This window comes from Lonchura striata, chromosome Z (genome assembly GCF_050655825.1).
Source record: "Lonchura striata isolate lonStrDom1 chromosome Z, ASM5065582v1, whole genome shotgun sequence".
NCBI lineage: Eukaryota > Metazoa > Chordata > Aves > Passeriformes > Estrildidae > Lonchura > Lonchura striata.
The window spans coordinates 45,767,428-45,792,019 of record NC_140740.1 but is presented as its reverse complement, the minus strand read 5'-3'; the positions used below and the strand labels follow the sequence as shown (position 1 = coordinate 45,792,019).

The window sequence follows — 24,592 nt, the reverse complement described above, 5'->3', positions numbered from 1 at the left end:
AAGTCCCAAGCAGCACAGTTCCTTGAATTGTTACCTGAGAAAAAAACCTAAAACTCAAGTTCTATTTTACCTTACCAAAGGACCACTGTACAAAAATTAGGCAAATGAACAGTGCTCAATTTACAGATATGGAAAGTTTTCTGTTTTATTCTAATGGCATAGAAGAGTTGGGGTGTGGTATAGCTGTCCTCTTGCCATACAACAGGACCCAGCTGCACATTATCTCCTATGTTAAGGCAGTATCAGAACTGGAAACCACTATCAGTACTTCTCAGCACACGCCACAGTCCTACCTGGATCAGAGAAGCTCTAGGGAAAAGACGGGGGACTAGCTATGACTCAGCCCGTCTCCTCCTGAGGATACGCTGATGTCCAGAGCAGGCTACAGGATAGGCGAGTAGTCTGTGCAGCCAGAGGCACAGTCATCCACAACCCTTGTATGCAACAGCAGAGTGAGGAACAGTGAGGTATTCCCCAGACCTGAGAGTCTGGGATCATATCTCTGCTTTTGATCTGTGAACCAACACCAGAAGAAGTCTTTTGCTCCCCTGCCTGCTGACAGCTTAGAGGATCCTTGGCCTCTGAGACTGAACAGGAGCTCCACAGACCTGGAGCAAGGAGGACTCTACTGACCTGCAATACCATGTCCCTTTGTCACACCAAACAACTGCTTACTAGCATCAATGATTCCTAAGGACAACAAAAATAGATGAAATATACAGAGAGAAACTCTGCAGGACTTTGCAATGCTGAGGCCCACAGAAGGCAGTTTTTGTGTTGAGAGTACCTAACATTTTCATCCTGGCATTTAGGATACTTTTGTGGAATTAAATGTTCCATCAATTATATAATTCTAAGTGCTTGGAAGACTTCTATTTTCTTAATTTTAAGCTTCATGAGAAGTAGACTACAATACCAACATAGTGCTCATTCTTGCCATCAGTTATTGGTAACTAATTGGTTCTCCATCTATTTCCTGCTCTGAAATCTTAACGCATTTTGCAAGTTACTTTGAAATCAAATCACCTGGAAGAAGCCGAGATACAATACAGAACTCTATACAGTACAGGGCTAATAAATTACAAAAAGCATGATAACAATGCCTTGAGACAAGTATTTAGCCCCCAAATTACTTGACAAAAGTAATCATAATGTTTGGTGTTTTTCTCTCCTTTCAACTGATGTGTCAAGGCTTGTTCCTTCAAGTAGGAAAAGTATCTTATGAAATAAACTGCCTTAAGAACTATGAAACAGTAACTCTAACAATGTAGTTAATTCTACTTGTTTCCTTTCATGCTAGATATATTCCTTTTAATTTACCCAGCCTGAATCACCTCTGAAGGAGTTTTTAATTTTGACTTTTTGTCTACATTGAACATGCTTCTTGACACAGTGTACTTGCTCAAATCATGCTTCTGAGCAGTGCTAATGAAGCTTCTATTTGTATAATTTCTCACTTGTACCTTCCCTGAAACCCTGGCTCTCAGCACAACTGCTTTACCATGCAACTGAAAAAATCAGAAGACCTGCCTTTTTCAAAACAATTAAAAGCTCTGTCACTAAGGTACAATTGCACCAAACATTCAGGACCTCACGTAAGCCATCAGGAAATACTTTCTAATAGTCCTGCAAGTATTCACTGTTTGACCAAAGCATTGGGCAGAAGTTCACCTCCAGGCTCTGAAGGCTCAAGCATTAAAGAAAGACACTGGATTTCAAGATAGGGAACAATGGTAACTGGAGATGATAAAGACTTCACCATGCACAGCCCTCAGCAACTGAGATCTGTCCCATGTAGTACCTATCAGTCCCAGATTACAGCATTATAACATTTCTTGTGGTCATCCCCATTTATGTATCAGCTGCCAAAATTAAAGATGAAGAAGTTCTGCCATGTAGCAAAGGATCCTTTCAGATGAACCGAAGATGCCTATGACATAAAAGTGGCATTGATGAACTGCTTGCACTTAGTTCTGCAGATTACGGCACATTCTGGTTCTCTGCTGCTCAAGCACTGCCTGTTTCGTGGTTTGTCAAACCATGACAGCATGAAAAACCAGAAATATTTCCATCATTTCCAGAGCAATTCAGAACTAACATATAGCCCAGTGGAATCTGATCTAAAGACCCATCTTAGCACACCAAGTCCTTCAAAGCTGAACCTAGAAAGAAGCAATTGTCACTATCTGTGACCTGAACACAAAGCATTTCATTCTGAGAAAAATCTTCCTTTTGTCAATCAAAAAACTCAGCAAGTGAATCAGATGTAAGCAACATTTTAGACATACAAGGTCTACCCACACTCCACCTTTACACTCTGTGAGTGAGTCTGGCACTAAACATCAATTTCACCTAGTGTAGTCCAATACCCATGGCCCAACAAAAGTGATTCTACTAGAACTTTAGTCAAACTAGCAATTTATTACTGCCAGCAGCTGAGGGACAGACATTTGCTCTTATCATAACCTCTTTGGAAGACCTAACATCACTGCCCTGAACTTTTTTTCCCTTGCTAGCAAAGAAGAGAGGTAACCAGTGCATAGAATTCCTTCCTTGAGGAATGTAGTCAGGAACTTTAAGGATTGCTCAAAACATTACAAAGCTATTCAGCATGACTGGGAATACAGTTGCTAGGTAAGACAAAGATTGATGTAACTTGCACTTCAGACGTCCACCTTCAGCTGATCACATGAATGGGGTGGGGGGGCTGCATGTTCCCTTGCTGATACAAGCTGATCTTCATATAGCTGTTGCTCCTGGAGGCTGATCTAGATAGCAGGCCTAAACCCTGAAACACTGCAGCATATCTGGGCATGCTGTATTAGCTGATAAAATATGCTTAAGCACTGTACTTGAATTTTTAAGAAGTCCCTGAATTTATTATAGACAGCATGTTGATAACCTACCATTTAAACAAACATTCAAGGGGACTTGTTCTCTGCTTCAATTTATCAGATGTTATAGCTACAGGACTTGCAGCTGAAACCAGAATCTGTTGAACCAACTTTAGACAGTCACTGCTGTCAAGGGGGTGCAGAGAGAGCACTTCCCTCATCTCAGTTTATTCTACTTAGTTCAACAACCTAGAGAGAAAGGTCTTATGTCTATAAGAATAAACAAGGTGACAAAAGTTGATGTGACCACTTCTAAGAGCTCCCAAAACACAAATAATGCAATAGCATTCCCCAGTCAACCATGCCAAACACTTTCTTTATTAAAGTCACCTTAACCACAAGTTTTCCTTGAAATATTTGTGCTCTAGCTTAACTAGAAGCCTGGGTACATTTCTTCAATTCCTTCTGTTAAACTACGCTTCAAATGGAACACAATTCCCAAACTCTCACTGCCATGACATTGAAAAAAGTTACATCCTGTAATTTTATCTTTCTAACCCCATTTTCCTAACCTTACTAAACTGAAAATGAAACACAAGATAAAGAATTAATTAAGAAATATGAAAAATGAAATGCATGTAAGGTAAGCACTCGTTCAGAGCAGCATGTACAATTAATATATTGCAGGAGTGACCCATCAAATAAAGTTAGAGTATTATTTTTATCGCCAAATGATTCCATAAGCAGAGTCTAACACATCTGAAGACCTAGGACAAAGAGAGCCAAGAATATCACGTCTCACAGGACTCCTTCCTTTTTCAGTGTCTCAGAAGTCAAGATGCATAACCAAAGACCAGACAACTACAAAAATCCGCCATGCAGGGCTCCTCATGGAGGAAGGATTAGACAGAAACAACACACGAGAGATTTCAGCTGTGGCACTAGAAAGGAATCCCACTGCTGGGGAGGGGTGGAAGCATCATGAGACCTCATCTTCCCACTCTCAAAACAACTATAACAGGATTGGTCAAAAGAACTTAGAAGTAAGGCGCAGCAGTTCAAGGACATCGAATACCCAAAAACCCAATCATAGTGCTGAGGTAAGGCAACTGGGAGCCTTGCCTAAATCTACACTTGTAAACACACATCCCAAATTACTTCTCAGGCAACTTCAGCTTCTTTCCAGGAACAACTGCAAATATGCAGTGCAGAGAGCTCCCCAGCTGAATAAAACTATTTTGATCAGTCATGATTTCTTTGAAAAAAAAAAAAACGGATGAGTAACGTAAGTGCAGGAAGAGGTCACCAGACCATTCCGATGTAAAGATGACACTGTTACCAGTGACAACCAAAGACTCCAGCGACTTCCTGAATAAGTAATAATGGAGGTGAGTCTAAGAATACACCTATCACACCTATATGAGTAAGCCAGCCAACTCATTACAAAAGGCAAGTCTTATGCCAAAGCGTTCCTTTCCTTCCAAACAATGAGGCCAAACTGAACATGACTCAAATCTATTATTCCCCAAGCTACAGGTTATTTTGGTTTTGTGGAACAAAGCTCTTAAACCTTGACCTGTGGAGGCCAAGAGGCACTGAAGGTGCATGTTAGTCAAGCAAAGACATCACCCAAATTTTTTTTTCAGTTTGAGAGAAGCCAAAGGGCATGAAATAGAAGATGCAGGAGCCACAACTAAAACAGTTAACTGCAAGGAGAAGCAAGTTCATAGGGACAATATCTTGCCAGAGATCAAGCAGATATCAAGTGCAGAGGAGTGTGCCTAATGCAACACATCTTCTGCAGACATGAAGATTTTCCAATCGCCTGTTTTAAGAAAAAAGCGCAACTCGTCCTCCTCCAGTTGTTTTGATAATTTAAGTACACTCCCTTCAGTTCTTTTCTGGGATGTCTGTGCCAGATTTCTTATTTGCTGAATTCACAAGAGTGGAAATAGCAACCACAAAAGTTTTTTTGTATTAACAGGAAGGCTGAGAAAGGAATTGAATCTACCTTCACCCATTATGTGTTGCTGCAGTCCTTTGAAAGCTGCCTTCTTAAAGTGTGGAGAGGAAGAACACAGGAGTAGAAAAAAAAATGTGCCAAACAGCCCTGAAGCTCATGGAGTTGTGAAAAAAACACGGTCCTTACCCTGAATTAGCCATCAATAAGTGAAGCTATCAAGGGATGACTTGGAAGCCCCTTAGTTTAAACATCACAGAATTATAAAATGTTTGGGTTTGAAGGGACCTGGAAGATGATCTAGCTCCAACCCCACTGCCGTGGGCAGGGACACTTTCCACTAGACCAGGTTGCTCCAAGCCCCATCCAACCCGGCCGTGACCACTTCCAGGGATGGGGCACCCACAACTTCTCTGGGCAACCTGTGCCACTGCCTCAACACCCTCACAATGAACAATTCTGCCCTAATATCTAAGCTAAACCTACTCTCTTTCAGTTTGAACCCGTTCCCCCTTGTTCTGTCCCTAAATGCTCTTGTAAATAGTCTCGCTCCATCTTTCCTATAAGTTCCTTCAGGTACTGAAAGAACATAGAAATACGGGAACAGGTGATCTCCAAAGGTCCCTTCCGACCGTAACAATTCTGTGAAATACATACAGAGCAGAGCCCAGAGGGCAGCTTGGGGCGGGAGGGGCGAACTCTCCCACTACGGCGAGGTTCGGACAGGAGGCTCTTTGGGGCTGAAAGAGCAGATTCACAGCGCAGCGGCGGCTGTGGCGCGGCTCCCCCTCGCCCAGGCCGTGCCCGTGCCCCCTCCCGCAGGCCCGGCCCCGGCCCAGCCCCACACCGCGGCCCGCGCCGCCGGGGAGAGGCCCGTACCTTGAAGTACCCGCCCTCGTAGAGCGTGTTGGGGGGCCCGAAGATCGCCACCTCCCAGTTATAGAGGTCGGACTCGTCGACCAGGGTGATGCGGAAGCCCTCGACAGGCTCCTCCTGCAGCGACTTCAGCTCCAGCATCAGCGCCTTCTGCGAGCTGCTCATCTGCTGCTGGGCCATGGCGCGGCGCGGCCCCCGCCGCGGCCGCCTCCTCGCTCCCGGTGCCGCTCCCGGTGCTCCCGCCGCCGGTGGTGCCGGTGCCGGTGGTGCCGGTGCCGGTGGTGCCGGTGCCGCCCCCGCCCCTCCCCGCGCTGACGGCCCCGCCGCCGCTACTTCCTTTTGTGACGGCGCCGCTCGCGCTGACCTCAGCGCGCCGCGCCGGCCCCGCCCCCGCCGGCCCGTTAGCCACGCCCCCACGCCCCGGGCCACGCCCCGCCGCACGCCCGGCCGCGCCCCGGCGCCCCGCCAGGCCACGCCCCCACGCCCCGGGCCACGCCCCGCCGCACGCCCGGCCGCGCCCCGGCGCACCGCCAGGCCACGCCCCCACGCCCCGGGCCACGCCCCGCCGCACGCCCGGCCGCGCCCCGGCGCACCGCCAGGCCACGCCCCCACGCCCCGGGCCACGCCCCGCCGCACGCCCGGCCGCGCCCCGGCGCACCGCCAGGCCACGCCCCCACGCCCGGGCCACGCCCCGCCGCACGCCCGGCCGCGCCCCGGCGCACCGCCAGGCCACGCCCCCACGCCCCGGGCCACGCCCCGCCGCACGCGCCGTCGTGTGCCACGCCCCCGCCGCGTGCCCTTAAAGGGGCCGCGCTGGCCGGCGCCGCGGCCGTCCGGGGGGAGGAATCGCGTGGTGCGGTGGGGATAGGATGGGTCGCAAAATCACAGCATCGAGTGATTTGTAAAAGATCTTCGACGATATCATAGTCCAACCTATGACCCAACAACACCCCTGAGTGGCACATCCAGTCTTTCCTTAAACATGTTATTCCAGAGACAGTGACGCATTGGAATGGGCTGCTCAGGGGGGTGATGTCAGGGAGTTGCAGACAGTGATAAAGACCCCTGAGTTTTCCCTTCTCCAGGTTAAACACCCTCAGCTCCCTCAGCTGCTCCTCACAGGAGATGCATCTGAGACCTTTCACCAGTTCCATTGCCCTTCTCTGAGATTGCTCCAGCACCTCAATCTCCTTCCTGGATTGGGGGCCCCAAAATTGGACACAGCACTTGAGGTGCCTCACCAGTGCCAAGTACAGGGCAAGGATCATTTCCCTAATCCTCCTGCTTTTTTTATTATTGATCCAAGTCATTGGCCTTCTTGTCCACCTGGGCAAACTGCTGTTGTCGCATGTTCAGTTCCTATCAAGCAGTCCCCAGGTCCTTTCCCACTGGGCAGCTTTCCAGCCATTCTACCCCAAATTTGGAGCTGCAGGAGTTGTTGTGACCCAGGGGCAGGACCTGGCACTTGGCCTTATTGAATCTCACACAATTGGTCTATCCATCCAGCCTGTCTAGGTAGTCACAGGTAATGGGTGGGTACACAGTGGGCATGGTTTGCCCACTGACATGCACCCATGGTCACAAAACATGGTTTTGTACAGCGCATGGTTTTTGAGGAGTGAATTTGCATGACTCAGGACCCCATAAAAATCCTGCAGCAGCTCCCAAGTTGCAGTAGGACACAAATGGGCAGCTGCCATCCCTTACCACAACATGTTGTTCTCACATTCTCCACAGATAGTAATGTAGTCACACCAGAACATACCATTTCCAGCCTTCCTGCCATTCTCTGACTTGGCTAAAGGTGAAAAATGCTTGCAGAATGTAGAGATCTATCAGCCAGTAAACATGAGACAGCACCTGTTCCTTAGTGAGTATTTAATGAATAACATAAATAATATTCATTTATAAAATAAAGAAAGAAAAATAACAGTAATTGTCCAGGAGAAGGATGACCCATTTCTGCTTGGCATTTCTTTCATCCTTCTGCGCATGGCAGGGCTCAGGCCACCTCACAGAGGCGCCTGCTCCTTGGACAAACAGGTTGGATGATGTGTCCCATCATCCCTCTGTCATTACATGGCTTTAACCTTCTTCTTTGCCCCCACCACCTCCCAGGCTTTCCCATCCCGATGAAAACCCTGTAGACATGGGTGACCACTGGATCACTCCCCTGTGTTTTCCAAAGCCATGGACTTTTCCAAAGGCACAGAACTGACAGCCAGAGCCCTGTGCGTTGGTGGGAGATCATGCAGCTGGGCAGCCTGCACTGCAGGGGGACCTTGAAGTCTCTCCCTGACACTTGGTAGCCTTGACTCTGGCTCCTTCTCCAGACCTTGGCCCAGGGAGGAGAGCAGAAAGCAGATGGATTTCCCCAAGCTTCAGCTGCTCCCAGGACAAATTTGCCATTTCCCAGTGAAATGCAAGGCACCCTCCCCCTTGACCCCAAGACTGCTCTGCTTGCTGTTCAACTGCCTCTTGAGCTTTCCCCAGAGTTGCCCCCATTTCCCTCTCCAGAGGTGCCCCAGTGCTGTCAGTGGTACCTGGACCAGGGCTTGTGATTGCCTCCAAGCTATAAAATACTCCAGCCATTGCAAAATCCCATCTCAGCCTGGACAATGTCCCTGAGGGGACTGTTATCAATTTTCTCATGAAGCTGGGATGAGTTCTTGCTCAGTGCCACTGGGATAACATGGAGGAACATCCCTCCTCCATCCAGAGCTTGACTGACTGCTGAAATAAAAGTGTGTTTTCCCCTACGGGTACAGGTCAGCCACTGGAACAGGTTAATGATATTCACCACCTTAGAGTGAGCTCATATTTACTAAAAGCTGCTTAATTCAGCTCTCATTTCATCAGCTGGGGGCTGGAGAGCTGGATCATGAAACAATTTATCAGAGAAACTCCTTGGAGGATGGGTGTGTGTTTTCTGGTGGAAGTTCAATCTCATGCTCTTTTTATTTATGCCAGTGGAATAGAACAGAAAATAGTTCACTATTTCTGTTAGAAGGGACTACAGCAATCATCCAGTTCAACTGCCTGACCAATTCAGGACTAACCAAAATTTCAAAAATGTTGTTCAAGACATTACCCAAATATCCCTTAAACATTGACAGGCTGGGAGCATTAGCCACCTCACTAGGAAGCCTATTGTGTCGACCCATTCGGCAAAGAAATGCTTCCTGATGCCAAGTCTAAACCTCTCCTGGCACATCTTTGAATCATTCCCACATGTCCTATCACTAGATATCAGGAAGAGCTGAGTACTTCCCTCTCCCCTTCCCCTCCTCAGGAATCTGTAGAGACCATTACCTTGAACCTCCTTTCTCCAAACTAGACAAGCCCAAAATCCTCAGCTGCTCCTCAAAAAACATTCATCCAGCCTTTTCACCACCTTTGTTGCACTCCTCAGGACAGATTCATGGATCTTCACACGCTTCTTAAATTGTCTTTATTTGATGGACATAACACATGCTGTGACTTCTGTTTTGCTGATGCCAGCCAGCAAAGACTTGCTCTGTTAATAGGACATCCCAACTTGCTGGTAAAACGTGGATTTCCTCATGCTTGGAGAAAATGTACAGGAGCCAAGCTCTTTGGTACTGCACTGCCCTCAAAACATCTTTTCTTGCAGCCAGCCTCCAGCCTAGGCTTTGTCTGAACCTGCCTCATGCTGGAAGAGATGGAAGAAGCAAAGTTTGGAGTTATTCAGGATTTATCTCTGCCTGATGTCTGTCTTGAATGTTAATATAAGATGTAATCATACAAGGCAAAAAGTAAAGCAAGTCCTGGTGTACTCAAGAGAGTAGACTGCAAATTTTCCACCATGTCTGCTTTTAGAAAAGGTATTGGTCTTTTTTCCTCTGATTTTCTTCCCCTTTCCTGCGAAAACATTCAGCACTCAAAGAAAATAGAAACTGTTGAAGCAACGGAGCATTTTGAAGCCTGTGCTCCCTAGCTGCCCCCTCCAAGGCTCCTGCCTGCATTTCTGCTTGTGCTTTCAGGGAGGCTCAGCTGCTCTGCCTGTTGTCCCATTCCCTGAAACCCAGGCTGCCCTGAGGCTAGCATAACTTTTTGGATTTTTCATATGGCATTTCTCCCCTCCAATCACCTCTAATATATCATAATGAAAGGATGAAGCCTTCTCCTCCTCCTCTTTCAGCTGCTCTCCCATGGATGGTCACAGCTCACCTGCAAGCAGGGCTTTACATGGGGTGTGTTCTGCCACACACAGTATTATTCCTTTTTTATTTTATTTTATTTTATTTTATTTTATTTTATTTTATTTTATTTTATTTTATTTTATTTTTTTAATTCACCTGAATTAATAAGTTTGTTTTTTGGGCTTACAGAACATGAAATAGAGTCTGATCTGGGAACATGGGTCTCCAGGAAGGACAAGTCTCACTGGGAGAGGAGGAGGCTACACATATCATTAACCCAGTCCTCAGCAGCAGAAATTGTCACTGTAAACTGCACCTCAAGGTGCCACCAGTGCAATAGGTTAAATCTGACTTGAAAACTTCTAAGTGCTTTCTGCTTCGCTCTTATCAGCTGTTTTTAATATATCTCTTCTTCATTTATTTCTTTCTTCCTGTGAGTTGTGTTCACAAAGGATGACAAACTGAGAGTTAGCAACTCTGCTTAGCAACAGCAGAAGCTTTGAAAATGCAAATCTGTCTTGGTGTCACATTAGAGGGTTACTGCTCCATGAGCTGTCAGAGAGAGGACAAGAGGTGGGAAGATGTGGGAGTGCCAGTGTGACTCCATCCTCAGGACATATTCCTCTCATGTGAAACTTTTCACTGCTTTATCTAATTTCTTTCCTGAGTGGCTCAAAGGATGAGATACCTGCTCCTTCTGCAGGGGAACTGGATTCGCCTGGGATAAAAGACAATACCATCAACACCATTTTCTCTCCTCCTGCCTCCTCCCTACTCCTGTGCTTTGGTGAAACATCAGCAGGGATCCTGGGGACTCTGGGCTGGACTTTAACACATTCTTACCCAAGTGATGAAGAAGATCAGGCAGGCGATAGGAGTTCTGCTTAGCTTACTGCTACCCCACCAGGAGACCTTTGTAGCTCAAGGAACAAGAACCTATTCCTTGGGCTGTACTGAAACAGAGCAGGACATCTGGAGGTCCACCTCATCACTGTGCTGCCCCAAAGTTGGTCCTAAACAGCTTAAAATGTATTTGTTCAACCAGTTCTTTAGTATTTGTCCTCCAGACTGCCCAAAGTGCAGAAATTAATGGGCTTCTAGGTCAGTGTGGTTCAGCTTTGGACTCATCTCCTGTTCCTGTTAGAGGCCTCATAGACTCCTCACCGCCCAAATTTTACCCAGTTTTTTCTTGCCAAGACCACTGTCGAGGTACAGAAGACAGAGAGAGGGGCCAGGATTATTTCCTCTGTCTCCTTCCTAGAGTGCCATTGCCCCGACTGGGTACAAATCCCCAGCTGAGGCCACAGAGGTGTTGACAGCCTATCATTCCCACAGCAGCAGCACACATTGCCATTGGGACAAGGGGAAACAGCACCTGGGCTTTGCAGGCTTTGCAGGTTTTGTTGCCCTGGGGGGGGCAGTAACAGAGGAATCTGGGGTTGCTTCTTTTATTTACACTAGATACCTCAGTCCCAGGCCAGATGATAGACAAGGACCATCATGATAGATCTCAGCCCTGACACAAATAGCCTGATGCCAAAGAAAGATTTCTCCATAAAACTCCCAGAGCATTTAGTGAGGAAAATCAAAATGGGATCTGGTCTGCTGCCCAAGTGAACAATACATTATTAGCACATGGGGTTAGTGTCTCCTCCAAAAAAAAAAAAAAAAAAAAAAAAAAAAAAAAAGCAATTATACACTTTCACATTGACACCTATATAGGCTCCTCTGTCTGGGGAGCAGAGCATCAGAGTACTGAAGAGAAGTAATTATCAATCTTTGAGAATAAAAGTCTGTCCACAATTCTCCTTCTGGCTCTCTTTTACCTAAAACTGAGGCAAGCTCAAGCTCATCCTCAGGCAGAACTCATCACAGGGATGAAAAGATGCTTTTGAGCATCAATCAGCAGCATCTGGGTTAACATGAACCTCCTACATCAAAGTAGCCACCAGCAGGGCAATGTAAAGTTTGGAAGATTCAGAGCAAAGGAGAAGAAAAATGAAAATAAAAACAGATCTTTAGTGGAGCTTTTTCTTTTTTTCCTATTTTGATTTGGCGTTTTTTCTGCTTGTTTTAATTTCAATAAAGTTGGCTTTACTTTTTTTTTTGCCTTTTGACTCCAGTTTGCTCTTTTAAAATGGATGAAGCCCATCAAAAGGGCTTGATAAAAGAGTGCCGTCACAATGCCTGCTGCTCCCATTCAGCTAATGAATAAATTATAAGTGCATTACAATACTATTTCAGCTGTGATTCCAGGGTCTGAAGAGTGTGATGACTGTGACCTTAGTGGGTTGAATTTCCAAGAGTTTGTGTACTTGGCTGTTCAGGTCACCTTACACCTTCCATTCTGGGCTCAGTGTGCAGAATATCTGAGCCTTTTCAAGTTGCCAGCTGCAGGGACAGTTCTCCAGTTGCCCAGAGAGGTGGTAGTATGTGCTGTTGTCTTCACAGATTCGTGATTTCACAGCATCATAGCAAATGCTGAGTTGGAAGGGGCCCATCATGATTCTATTAAAACCTGAAATGACTCTTACCCCTCTCCAAAGCAACAATCTGTGGAACATAATTCTTTATTGATAGGGCTGTGACTGGGATATCCATATTGTTCAGTCCCAGGAATAGGTTCTGTGTTGGGAACTGGAATTTTGGGTTCTTCTTGCTGCACAAGGCATCCCTGTCTCTAGCATTCTGGTGTGGCTGAGAAGGTCTGGATGCCAGCACCACTGGGATAAGGTAGCACAGGTAGCACACTGGGATGTGTTATAGGAGAGACATCAGCCTAAGCCAACATCCCTAGTCTTCACCTTGCCCGCAGGGTCAGCTCAGTGGGACTGTCCATCCCTGGACGGTGGGTGACCATCAAGGAGGGACTAACAGCTATCCCCGTTCCTGGGGATGAGCCATCTCTTATAGGCAGGCATTGGCAGCAGAGTGAAGGAGCTGGAGTACGTGAAGAAGCTGGCTGGTGGATTCACGAAACCCTGCTTTTACCCTCAGAGCAGGCAGCTCCTTGTATCTCCTTGTATTTCATGTCAGAAGGCATGGTCAGGACGGATAGCATTTTGCAGATGATGAGTAGGAGGAGGAGGAAGCTCTCTAGTCTCTTGGCTTGGGGGCACCAACACCATGTTCTGTGCTGAATGGCGTGATACCAGCTGCTATCAGCTGAGCTTACAGTGCTCTCACATGTTGCCATACACTGGGTGGTCTCTGTGGGCTGCTCTCCAGCATCTTCTGCCACTAACTAAAATGCAGGCCCAGTAAGGCATAAATGCAAATGTACAGCTCAGGTCTTGTCCTTGAAAACTGACCACAAGAAGACTTATTAGGAAACAGGGAGGGACAAGTGAGTTCAATTTGACCTTGCTTTGCTGAGGCTGAATTTGGCCATTTCTTGACTCCTTCCACATTAAATATGATCAGATCCAGAGGAAGAAAACTAAATTGCAGCATAAGCACCAAACCCAAGGTATGGCCAGCAGGCTTGGATGGCTGCATAGCAGAGGGAATCTCTTGGGTGAAAAGGTCCAGTGAAGGTTTGGGGCAGGGGATCCTCCCTTAGCATCTCCACCTCCAACTTCCTAACCACGAGATGTTCCTCTGAAAAACTGCTTACAGGGCTTGTGTTTCACATGCAATGTCTCACTCCCTGCATGTACCAGCAGACTGTGAGCTCTGGAAACTGCTTTGTGGTGGGTGTGGAGCAGAATTGGGCAGGGGAGCCAATCCTGAAAACTGCTCTGGGCACTCATATGTAGAAAGGAAGAGGCTGAACTTTCCTGCAGGAGCCTGAATCACTGGGAGGGTAATTGATGCAAATTTCCCAGACAGGTGAACAAGTCTGGAGAAGCCTTCTTGCCTGGCCTGAGCATGCTGAGAGATGCTGTCATCTTCACCCTGAGGCTTGCTGTCCATGGAAATTTGGAAAGAACTTCTATGGGGTCTTAAAAAAACAAATAGAAAGCCACTGAGTTCACAAGACTGAAACCGTCCAGCATTGTCCATGTTGGAGAGCAGTGCTCATACACCCTCTTGGAGAAGGGAGGGATGGAAGCCTGCAGGGACTTTTCAGGGGCTTGATCATCTTCCTCTTGGCTCCACCAGCTGCTCTGCATTCCTGTCCCCTCCAAACACCCCTTGCTGGTTACCCCATTTCCATCAGCACCTGCTGCAGACCTTGGGCTAACCACAGTTTTATTCCTGCCTTATTTTTGTGACTGAGGCTGGAGGGCTCAGACCTGCAAAAGGGTCCCTGGGGCACATGGACAGGCCTGTATGGCTGTGCCCTGCAGGTGCTGTCCCTCAATACTTTGTTGTGCCAACATCTCAATCCCATCTACACCTGCCTGTAGGGCCAGGTGTATCTCCTCCAGACTTGTTTACCTGCTGTGAGATTTCCATTAATTAACCTCATGCTTCTCCATCCTGCAGGGAACCCGTTGGCTGCACCAACCTGAAGCTCTCAATCCACAGTAGGTTTAGCATATCCCATTTCCTTGTCCATCTAGCTCATCTCACTTCTGCCTGGTCTGTAGGATGGGTTCTTCCCCTCTTCTAACTTTCAGTTGCCAATTCAAGGACAGGAAGGATGCAAAAAGAGCCAAAAGACATGTTTGTGTCTGGATGTACATCAGAGACGATCAATTCGGCAGAATTTTAAAGATGGAGAAAGCTCTGGTGCTATCCCAAACAATAAGCTGTGGTTTTTATCTCAAATGGGTTTGTTTTTCCTATGTGCGGACATTTCAAGGATCTAGAAGAATAGGATGGAGGGAGTTTAAGAGCTAAGCCTTTGCATCTAGACCCTCATTTGCACAGTGCTTTAAATTAATATACTTTTCTTCTTGTCTTTGACACATTCACTGGTGCTGCAGGGGTGGCTTTCAGCTGGGTGAGCTGGCTGTAGTCTGGTCTTATGGATCTGCATCTCGTTATCTCCAAGATAATCAAAGGCCCTTTCTTTGCTTTTGCCCTGGGGAATTTAAAAAAAACTGTGAACATACTTGTCAGAGGTCAAGAAGAACCAAAAAAGGGCAAGTTTTAGTTATTTCTCTGTTTATGCTGCTCCTTCACTATGAGAATGGGGTAAAGCAGAAAAGGCCTATCAGGTGGAGTCCTCTCCCTCTTCAGGAAAAATGTAGGGAGTATGGGTTGCAAGAAAACAGAGAAATCAGTAACAACTTTCAGAGGAGTGAATTCTTCTCTCTTCAAACAAGCCAACATTCCATGAAGGCCACAAAACTTAGATAAAAGCCTTTCTCCACTTCAAGCATGTTTTTCTCTCAGCATCCATTTTTAATATATTTGTCTCTTTTTTTTTTTTTTTTTAATTTAAGTGCAGTACTGGTGACTATTGTCAGGACACTCAGATCCTCCCCTAAGTATCAGAACACGTGCTTAGCTTCAGAAATGCAGAGATTTTCCCTAGAGTGAGACATACTTTAATATACTTGAATGCTTATGAGCGAAAGAAATTAGAAGGGAGGTTTTGCAAACAGTATGCCTAACTTGTCCTATAACACTATATAGCTGCTTCTTTCAGAGCAATTTTCAATGCCATAGGGCATTTTTCTGCGGGGTTTCTTCATACATGTGAAAATATTGTCCCGTTGACTCTACTGCCCTAACTTCCTTTTTGTTTAGTCATCTGTATACTTTCACATATAGATGAAATATATATATATATATATATATATACATGCTTCTTTCACATCTACTTGCTGTCTAGAAACCTGCAAAAGTCAAAAATTCTGATAACAGAGTACAATCAAATTATCCTGCTGTTACTCCTCATATTCTGATGATTAATAAATAATAAAAGTAATTTGAGTAATATTTTATTTGGGACTCTTGGAAAATAGAAGCTCATGAAGCTCCTGGCTTTTCCTATCCATTAAGGTATTTACAAAACCTTGGTAAAGCAGGAGAAAACAAAAGGATTCTCATTTATTGAATCATGGAATCAGAATGGCTTGGGTTGGGAGGGACCTGTAAAGGCCAACTGGTTCCAGCCCCTAGCAGTGAGCAGGGATAACTTCAACTAGAGCAGGTTGCTCAGGTCCTTGTTCAGCCTGGTCTTGATGTTTCCAGGGATGAGGCATCTACCACCTCTTTGACAGGCTGTAGTGGTTTAGCCCCAGGCAGCAGCCAAGCCCCAGGCAGCCACTCTCCCTGGTGGGATTGGGCAGAGAGTTGGAACAGTAGAAGTGAGAAAACTCGTGGCTTGAGATAAAGACAGTTTAATAGGAAAAGCAAAAGCCACACATGCAAGCAAAGCAAAACAAGGAATTAATCCACTGCTTCCCATGGGCAGGCAGGTGGTCAGCCATCTTCAGGAGAGCAGGGCTCCATCACACTTAATGGTTACTTGGAAAGACAAATACCATCACTCCAAATGTCTCCCTACCTCCTTCTCCAGACTCTATATACTGAGCATGATTTCATATCAGTTTGAATGGTCTGGAATCAGTTTAATCAGTCTGGGGTCACCTGTCTTGTCTGTGTCTGCTCCCAGCCTCCTCTACACCCCCAGTCTTCTTGCCCGTGTGGTGGTAGGAGAAGCAGAAATGGCTTTGGCTGTTTGTTACTGCTCAGCAATTACAAAAACATGTCTATATTATTAACACTGTGTTCAGCACAAGCTCAAAACACAGCCCCATAACTGTGAAGAAAGTCAACTGTGAAGAAAATTAACTCTTCCCAGGCACTGTACTCTAAACCAGAACTCAAATCTGTACTTTTCTAATACTATGGACCACAGAGCTGGATTAAGTGCTCCAGGTGGGTCTCAGCAGAGCAGAGCAGAGGGGCAGAATCCCCTCCCTCCCCTGCTGCCCACGGGGCTCTGGATGCAGCCCAGGACACGTTTGGCTCTCTGGGCTGTGAGTGCCATGGCCAGGCCATGTGCAGCCTCTCACCCACAGCACCCCCAAGCCCTTCTGGGCAGGGCTGCTCTGGGTCTGTTCATGCCCAGCCTGGGCTGGTACCAGGGGTTGTCCCAGCCCAGATGCAGCACCAGCACTTGGCCTTGAACTTTATGGTGTTCTCATGGGCCCACTCCTCAAACTTGTCCAGGTCCCTCTGGAGAGCATCCCATCCCTGCCTGTGTTTTGTGGTCATCAGTTTGGCAATGGGGCCATTTGAATCATATTTTATTGACATTGGAGGTGGTTGCTGAGTGAAACCTGAGACTTTGAGGATCTCTGTCAGCACTGAGACCAGCTGCACCAGAGATAGTTTGCACACGAAGAGAGGGATGGCAATGCTTTGCAGAGCCCTAGATGTACAGAGTACAGTGTACAGCCATCCAATGGAAAATACTAACATGGGGGTAATGGAAGGCTTAAAGACTTGGAAGCTGTTTTGGGGGCAGTGAACTTGCCTCTTTTATAGACTCAGCTGTAAAAACAGCCCAAAAGATTCAACAGTGTTCCAATCTGTTGAGATGACATTGAATTCTGCTCCCGCCAGTCCATTCCTCATACAGCTCACAGGGCATCTTGATCATGAAGACCATGAAAATATTGCACATGCTTTCAGAGCCTGGTCTTACAGCTGGGTCTGGGTTAGCTGGGATGAGCTGTGTCTGCTTGAGGTATATATTGCTTTGAATATTTTCCCTTTTTATCTCATTTTCCTATGTCACAGGAATGAAAAAGGAAATTTGGAAATTCTGACTGCCAGGTCATGGTTCCCTCTGCCTTCAATTTATCTCATGCCCTTCAGGGTTGGTTTCTTGGCTTGAGAGACAGCAGCTGCTGCTCTATCAAGGCACTGCACTAAGTGATTCCCCAGACACTGTCTTATCAAGGACCTGCTTGCACTGGTCCTGATAGGCATTATCTTCTGTCCCCACCTGCTAGGGGTCACATGTCCTGTCCCTCCTGAACCTCCAGGAAGTGCTTGGCACAGCACAGCAGTGAGATCTTGGGGCAGATTCACACAGGTAGATAGCAAACTTGTCATGGCCAGCACCAAGTTTCAGTGCTGAGTGCTTCTCTATTCTGGAATCTAGAAATAGCCCACAAGGAGCCATCCACTCCAGCACTTCTCTTCATGCAAGTCCATCCATGGTGTAAGGACAAGTGACACTTCCCCAGAATATTTCTTCAATGTACCACCCTTGATTTGTGACTCAGACTCCCTGAGCCAGAAGTGTTCTTATACATAATAGCCTTTAAATTTTTCTCCCATTAATCTTTTAGTTATTTTTGAAGGCAGATAAATTTTAAGCATTTGCAACATCCTGTACCTAACAGCTACCCAATCTAACGATCTATTTGGGTGCAGAATCATTTCCTTGGGGCTTGTTTTGATCCTGCCATCTCATAGCTTTTTTGATGCCCTCATCCTCACAGAGGAGAAAATGATAAATGGTCCTTTTCTGTCCAGCCACACTCTGCCCCTTGCAACTTTGAAGGCTGTACTATAACCTTTCCTGTGGTGTCTTTTTGTTGCAGAAGATTCCCAGCCAACACAGTTGTTCCTCCCATGGACACAGAGACGTTTGTCTCCATTCCTTTAATAAAAAGCTCAGGCATCTTGGGTACAACTGCAAAGATTGTTTAAAAACAAACCAAAGGGAAATTCCCCAAAATTAGATACCCACCATCTGCCAGGCTACTTCAAATTGTCCCATGCCCATACTTTCTTCCCTGGATGTTTTTTTCTGCTGTCCTCACACAGAACACAAGACCTGCTTCCTGTGGAATCTGTCTCTTTGTGTTTCCTCTCATACCAGGTAGAGGGGAGGCAAAGGAAACCCCAAACGACAGCAGAGTCATTCATCTCCAGCATAAAACTTGGATATACAATAACCAACCTGTTTCAGGACAGAGGCCCATCTCTCAGGGAACAAGGAAATCTTTTACCTATGGCTTGGTAATGCACATCAGGGCAGGATGAGGTATATCTTTCAGCTGGGAGGCATGCCTGACATCCCTGGGGTTTGGGACTTTTGGACCCACCTGAATATTAGATTGCACAAAGCCCTCAGCTCTCTGTGCAGCCGTCAGCACCTCCAGGAGGCATCTGGTCTCAGCCCAGGTTCCCCTGACTCATCTAGGGCTATGTCTCTCCCAGGTTTCTAAGCCAGGACAGGTAAATCCTACTCTTTGAGATCAAACTAAAGGTCAGCAAAGATTTGCCAAGATTCCCCAAAGCTGATGCCCGGTTGTTATTTTGGTGGAAGAACCTGTATGTAGAGCTCAAAGGTGTCTTCCCTGCTGGAGAAGAAGATGTCTCTGACCTAAGCAGATGACAGCTCTGGCTGGCAGAGCAGCCTTGCAGGGGCTTTAGAGGCCAGGGGTTCATCCCAGCCCAAAGCCAGAGTGCTTCTCCCTTCCAGCCCAAAAGCACACCATGGAGTGAGGCCACATGCTGGGGACTCAGTGCAAATGGAGGATTCAACATTCACAGGGTAAGTATTTTGTAAGATATTCCTGGAGTGGCAGAGCTTTGAAGCTGATTTCCGAGGGCACCATCTTTGGTGGAGCCTTGAGTGGCTAGTAATGTGTTTCAGGGTGCCTCACTATCTTCCTCCTCATGGTGGAAGACATTGGTCTTTCGCCCTCACCCAGCTGAGCTGCCAAATTCCACAAAATGGCTCTAAAACACCTGCATCTGGAGGTGAGGCAGACCCTGTGGGCTGAAAATCACAAATTGGGAGGGATGTGGCAGAGCCACAGTCAACACTTTGGCTTAATCTGTTTCTATGAGAAGCAAAAGCAAAATGGAGAACTGCGAGGGAATTTCCTGAATGCTCTTCCTGAATTCCTGAATTTACATTCCAGCAAAATCCTCCACTGCATTGCTTCTGTTCCCCATCAGGTGAATGAGTATGTAACATACCTGTCTTGAAGAGTCATTGGAATAGGGGGTGCTGAACCAAAGAATAAAAAATTACAGAGCTGTTAAATCTGAGTCAGGTGTGCTTGAAGACTTTAATTAATCAAGTAGTCATCATTGTCATCATCATCATCACCACCATCACCTCAGCTGATGTTTGCTCAGCAATATGCAAGTTAGGTTTGGATGAAAGGCAGGGAGGGTACTACACTGCCAGGTGATTTGGCAATAAGAGGTTTAAGCCAAAAATAAATAGAACTCACATTTGCACGTTCCTGGGTCTCTCCACTCCCTTTGTCTCAGGAGCTGCCCTGAACACTGAATTTTTTTCTGTTGTGGCTGGGAAACAGAGAACTATTCTACTGCAGGGAGATTGCTGAGGGGTGCTTTGGTGGAACAGGCAAGGCATACCATCTCAACACTGATAAAGCATGACAAGACTGCAAGAGAAAAGGGGGCAGAGAGAATTTACTTTTCTTCAGTGTCTCCAATGTGATTTTTAGAGACTGCACATTGTTTTTTACTACCAGAAAAAAAAGGATTTCTCCTCCTTGTTGCTATGTGTAAATCCAAGCCAGCAACAGACAGGAAATAAGGTAAATTTGCTCTCTTGTCTGTTGAATAAAGTAAACAAAGAGACCAGAGAATAAAAACAAGGTACACAAAACAATCTACGCAAGAGGCAAATTGGTAATTTAAGAGGGCGAAAAACTGCCAAAAAATTTTAAAGCATATTAGCTTCTCATTAGTTCTCTTTATGTAACTCAGATCACCACAATTTTCAGATAAAGCTGACAGAGTCTGATTTCAGACAGTAAAAATCAGTCTCTCCCTCTTTGCCCCTGACATATGTATATGGATTAGTTAAGCTTTCCTTTTTTGTTTTTTACTTCAGACAGGGTGTGTAACACACCGTCCCATAATTTGACCCACCCAGGAGAGCTGTGGCCGTTGTACCATCCTGTGAACCTCAGTGTTGCTCTTGTGAACCCTGAAGGCTTCTGCTGGTGGAAGGAGAATGCAAAGTACTTTCTATCTCCCAGTGCAGATGGCTGAGATTTAATGAACCAGGTGAGACTTAACAATCATCCATCCAAGAAAGAAGTGATGATTTAATCATCACTCATTTTAATCAGTGCAACATGGTTTTGCCTGTGGTCCCTGAGCCCCGGAAGGGACCTGGGTATCCCTCTGACCCCATCCCGCAGGCAGTGTCTGCCCTCCAGCTCTCCTTTGACTCTTAATTTTTCAGCTGCCAGGAATGTGCTGGGTATCTGCCTGAACCCTGGGGTGAAGCCCTCGAGCTTTTGTCTAAAACTTCAATGTTTTGAAGTTAAAATGACAAACATCTACTTTACCCTACCCTTTTGCCCTGATTTAAGTCCTCCACTTCTTGGCCATTGTGAAGATGACTCAATGGCTACATGTTTCTGTGATATGGCCATACCTGGGATGGACAGTCAAACATTATGGAAGTGTATCATTAGCCTGTGTGCCAGGTTATTTTTGGGAGTTACAAATGACTCTGTCATGTATTAATACTTGAAAATTTAAAACACTTGAAAGTACTACAGAAACCAAAGGGAGGAACTATTTAATCCTGCAATGAAATGCAGATTTATTGAAGTGGGACAGAGCCCCCACTCCACAGAAGCAGCAAGAAAATCCACCAAATCTGGGTGAAACTGTCAGGCAGTGAGAAGTGCCATGTCAACGTGTTATCACTGGGACGACATTTTGGGGTACTTGCTAAAAAAAAAAACAAACAAAAACAGCCACAGCCATGGGGTGGCCAAAGAGGGTTAGGGGATGAATGCAAAAGTCCTGGAGGGGAGAGCTCTGAACAGGAGCTGGCTTTGCATGCAGACACCTGCAGGTGATACCAAGTTACAGGTTTGTGCCAAAGTTTTGGCTGTAAGTTCAGCTCTCCACAGCTGCCAGGGGAGCGGAGCATTTCCACAGCAGTGGTGTTTTTGGGAAGACCCTAGGAGAAGACAAGCTGGTGCGGGGGTTAAGTGGACACAGCACAAGTCGGGATCAATGTGACCGCTAAACCTGCTCGGCAGCCGCATCGACCGCAGCCCCTTCCGGGCAGCTGCGCGTGATGCCGGCAGCATTCCTGAGGCTGGGGCGAAGGGAGCAGGGATGTGTGTGTACACAGGTGTGCGTGCGGGGCTGCACTCATGCGCTTCGAGCCGTGTGCTGGAGGGCGTCACCACCGTGGTGGGCTGAGGGCTGACGGTGCTCAGGTGCTGTTCCCAGGAAAGACAGCACCGAGGATGTGGCCCCACATGCTCCCAGTGGTCCCTCTGCCAGTGTGGCAGAGTGGGATTTTCCCAAAGGTGCATTGATGATGCCACATTGCTATCTGTCTGTATCTCTTAGGAAAGATGGAACTGCAAAAGATCATGCTGAGGAGATGCTGGTACACAGAGTTTGGGGATGCTCACTATTGTTGAAAACCCACCTGGGAATGGCCTCACCTGAGACAGAAAGTCCAAGATTTCTAGGGACAGAGTGCAGGGAACATTCCTCCAATGCCCCAGGTGTTTTTGAGCAGCAAAGATGAAGCATAACAAGAAGCAGGAGCTCAGCAGTAGCTCTTTGGGCTAGGCAGGATACGAGGAGGTGCATGATGCCTGCAAGGGCAAGCACATGGTATGGAATGCAGTAATTTTTTAAAAATTAATATTACTACTATAAGCATTGTATGATTGAGTGTAGTTAATGACTCACTATGTGCTGAAATGCCATAAAGAACCTGTTCTGGGGCAAGCATGAGTGGTCCTGCCCTTCACTGCAGAGCTGGCTGGGCTGCCCTGAGGTGACAAATCCAAGAGCTGACCTGTCTTGTACCCCCAGTCCCCTAAACTCCCCCCAGTGCCTCCAAAACAGACCCTGAACTCATTATTTCAAACCAGTTGACCATTACATACCATCCCAGGAACAGCTGGGGTGCATAGGGGATGCTGAGGGATTTGCACAATGGACAATGGACACCCCAGCAACTCACCCTGGACCTGCCCTGAGTCCCTCCTCCCCTGCTGCTCTCAGGCAATACAAGGATGTGTCCTTGGGGACAGGGATGACCAAACTGGTTTGCCCAGCCCTCCTAAAAATCCTGCACAGGGGTGTAATTATCCTCCCCTTAAAAAAGAGAGAACTCTGACATTGCAGGTATGGCCACAATACCCACAGGTGTCTGGCAGTGAATCACTGGGGGAGTGGAGCAGAGCTGAGCTGAGTGTGGCAGTCCTGGCCCTTGTCAGGAAAGGAGAGGAACAGGAGCTCCTCCAGCCAAGTAACTGGATTTTTCTGGTAACAGGGAGGATAAAGACCTCCAAAGTTAGGAGCTGATTCTTACTTGGCAGAATCATTGAGGCTGCACTCAGTAACTACTTGCAAATTGGACAGGAGGTAAATATCTGTACTAACTAGAAGTCAATTCTGGAGGCAACTTTGGAATGCAAGAGTGTGCATGGATGCAGATGGGGGGTTGGTCTACTCAGCTCAAGGTTCAGGGATAAGCTTGAGGAATCTGACCCACTGGCCACTGAGATGAAGGAAAAAATTATTTGGAAGTTATAATCAGCAAAAATCCTTTCTGGAGAGGGTTGGGAAAGTTGCTGCTGGTGGCTGGGATCCAGAGAGGCTGTAAAGCAGCAGCCAGGCAGGAACTGTCATGAGCAGTAATGGGGACCAGAGGCCTTTTATCACACCTACAGCTGTCTGCCTCCCTGCCACAAGTTGCTTATGTGAGGGATGTGCTGGGAGCTTGGTTGTTCAGCAGCTTGGGTGTCCAGACAGTATCCTTAGAAAGCAGGAACCAAATGCCTACGTGCAGTAGGAGTCCCTGTAGCTGACTTGACACAAGGCTGAGACCTTACTTCCAGCTGATTTCCCTGCATGGAAGTCATTAAATGTGAGGGAGGGAGGCTTGAGGGGCTCTTGGCAACAATGCTGGTGGCCACCCCACCCAAGCAGCAGCTCAGGTGCCAGCTGGGAACAGAAACAATGCCTTGAGCAGGAGCTTGGCACTTTGATGTCTGAGGCAGAGATGCTGCAGTGTGAGGAAACGAGCTCTGCAGCTGGGCAGGACATGGCAATACTCCGCTTTTCCTGGCAGAGGGATGGGTGAGAGCCTGCCCTGCTCTGAGGCAAGTCAGACACAGGAAAGACCTTCAGGGCAGAGAGTATCAGCTGCAAACATCCTCTGAACACAGCTTGTTTTCCACCCCCTGCCTCCAACAGAGCTTAGCTTTTACCCTAAAGCTTCTTGTTTTCCTCCTGCAGCCTACAAGCAGTGGGGTGATCTCGATTAGGGGTCCTCAGCTTACTTCACTGAGTTCTCTGAACTCTCATGTTTACATTCAGGATGGGTATCTGATCTTCTACCCTCTGTCTTAACATGCCTAGACATTTGGCCTTGAAGAGATCCTGCTTGTAGTGTTCTCGCAGTGCAGGAAAAAAAGTGGTACTGAGTGTAGCCAAGGTTCAGGGAGAATTTGAACCTGGCATGGGGGATAACAGACTCCAGGGCTGCTATCCCAGACCAGTCTCTCTGAAGATGGACGGTCCTACAGGAGACACAGCAATCCTGCTTCATGGTAGGGTGTAGAGAAGTGAATTAACAGTTATCCAAAGAGCTAGAAAAAAGAATTAAAATTACGTGGGTGCAATATCTGTGTCCTGTTCAGGGACACACATCCCTTTTAAATGCCCAGACAACCCAAATCTGACTGGACCCGGGGTCCAGATCTATAAAGGCCTGTATATCTTATTTATATAAATGGGATATTCCTCCTATTTCTCCCACTCCAGTAATATGCAGGTAGGATGCCAATGGCTCCTGATGTCCTTCCCAGTCCCTGCGAAGCTGGCCAGGAGGACGGCTCTCGGTGCCCGCTCCTCCT

At 46.8% G+C, this 24,592-nt stretch overlaps 1 protein-coding gene across 1 annotated transcript in view; it reads right to left on the bottom strand.

Moving 5' to 3' along the window:
* UBE2R2 (ubiquitin conjugating enzyme E2 R2) overlaps positions 1-6,011 on the bottom strand; it is a 54,328-nt gene extending 48,317 nt beyond the window's left edge. The window contains exon 1 of the mRNA XM_021538947.3: positions 5,674-6,011. Within this exon, the coding sequence (XP_021394622.1) occupies positions 5,674-5,850 (177 nt within the window). The 5' untranslated portion in view covers positions 5,851-6,011. The remainder of the gene's footprint in view (positions 1-5,673) is intronic.
* Between the last annotated feature and the right edge of the window lie 18,581 nt (positions 6,012-24,592).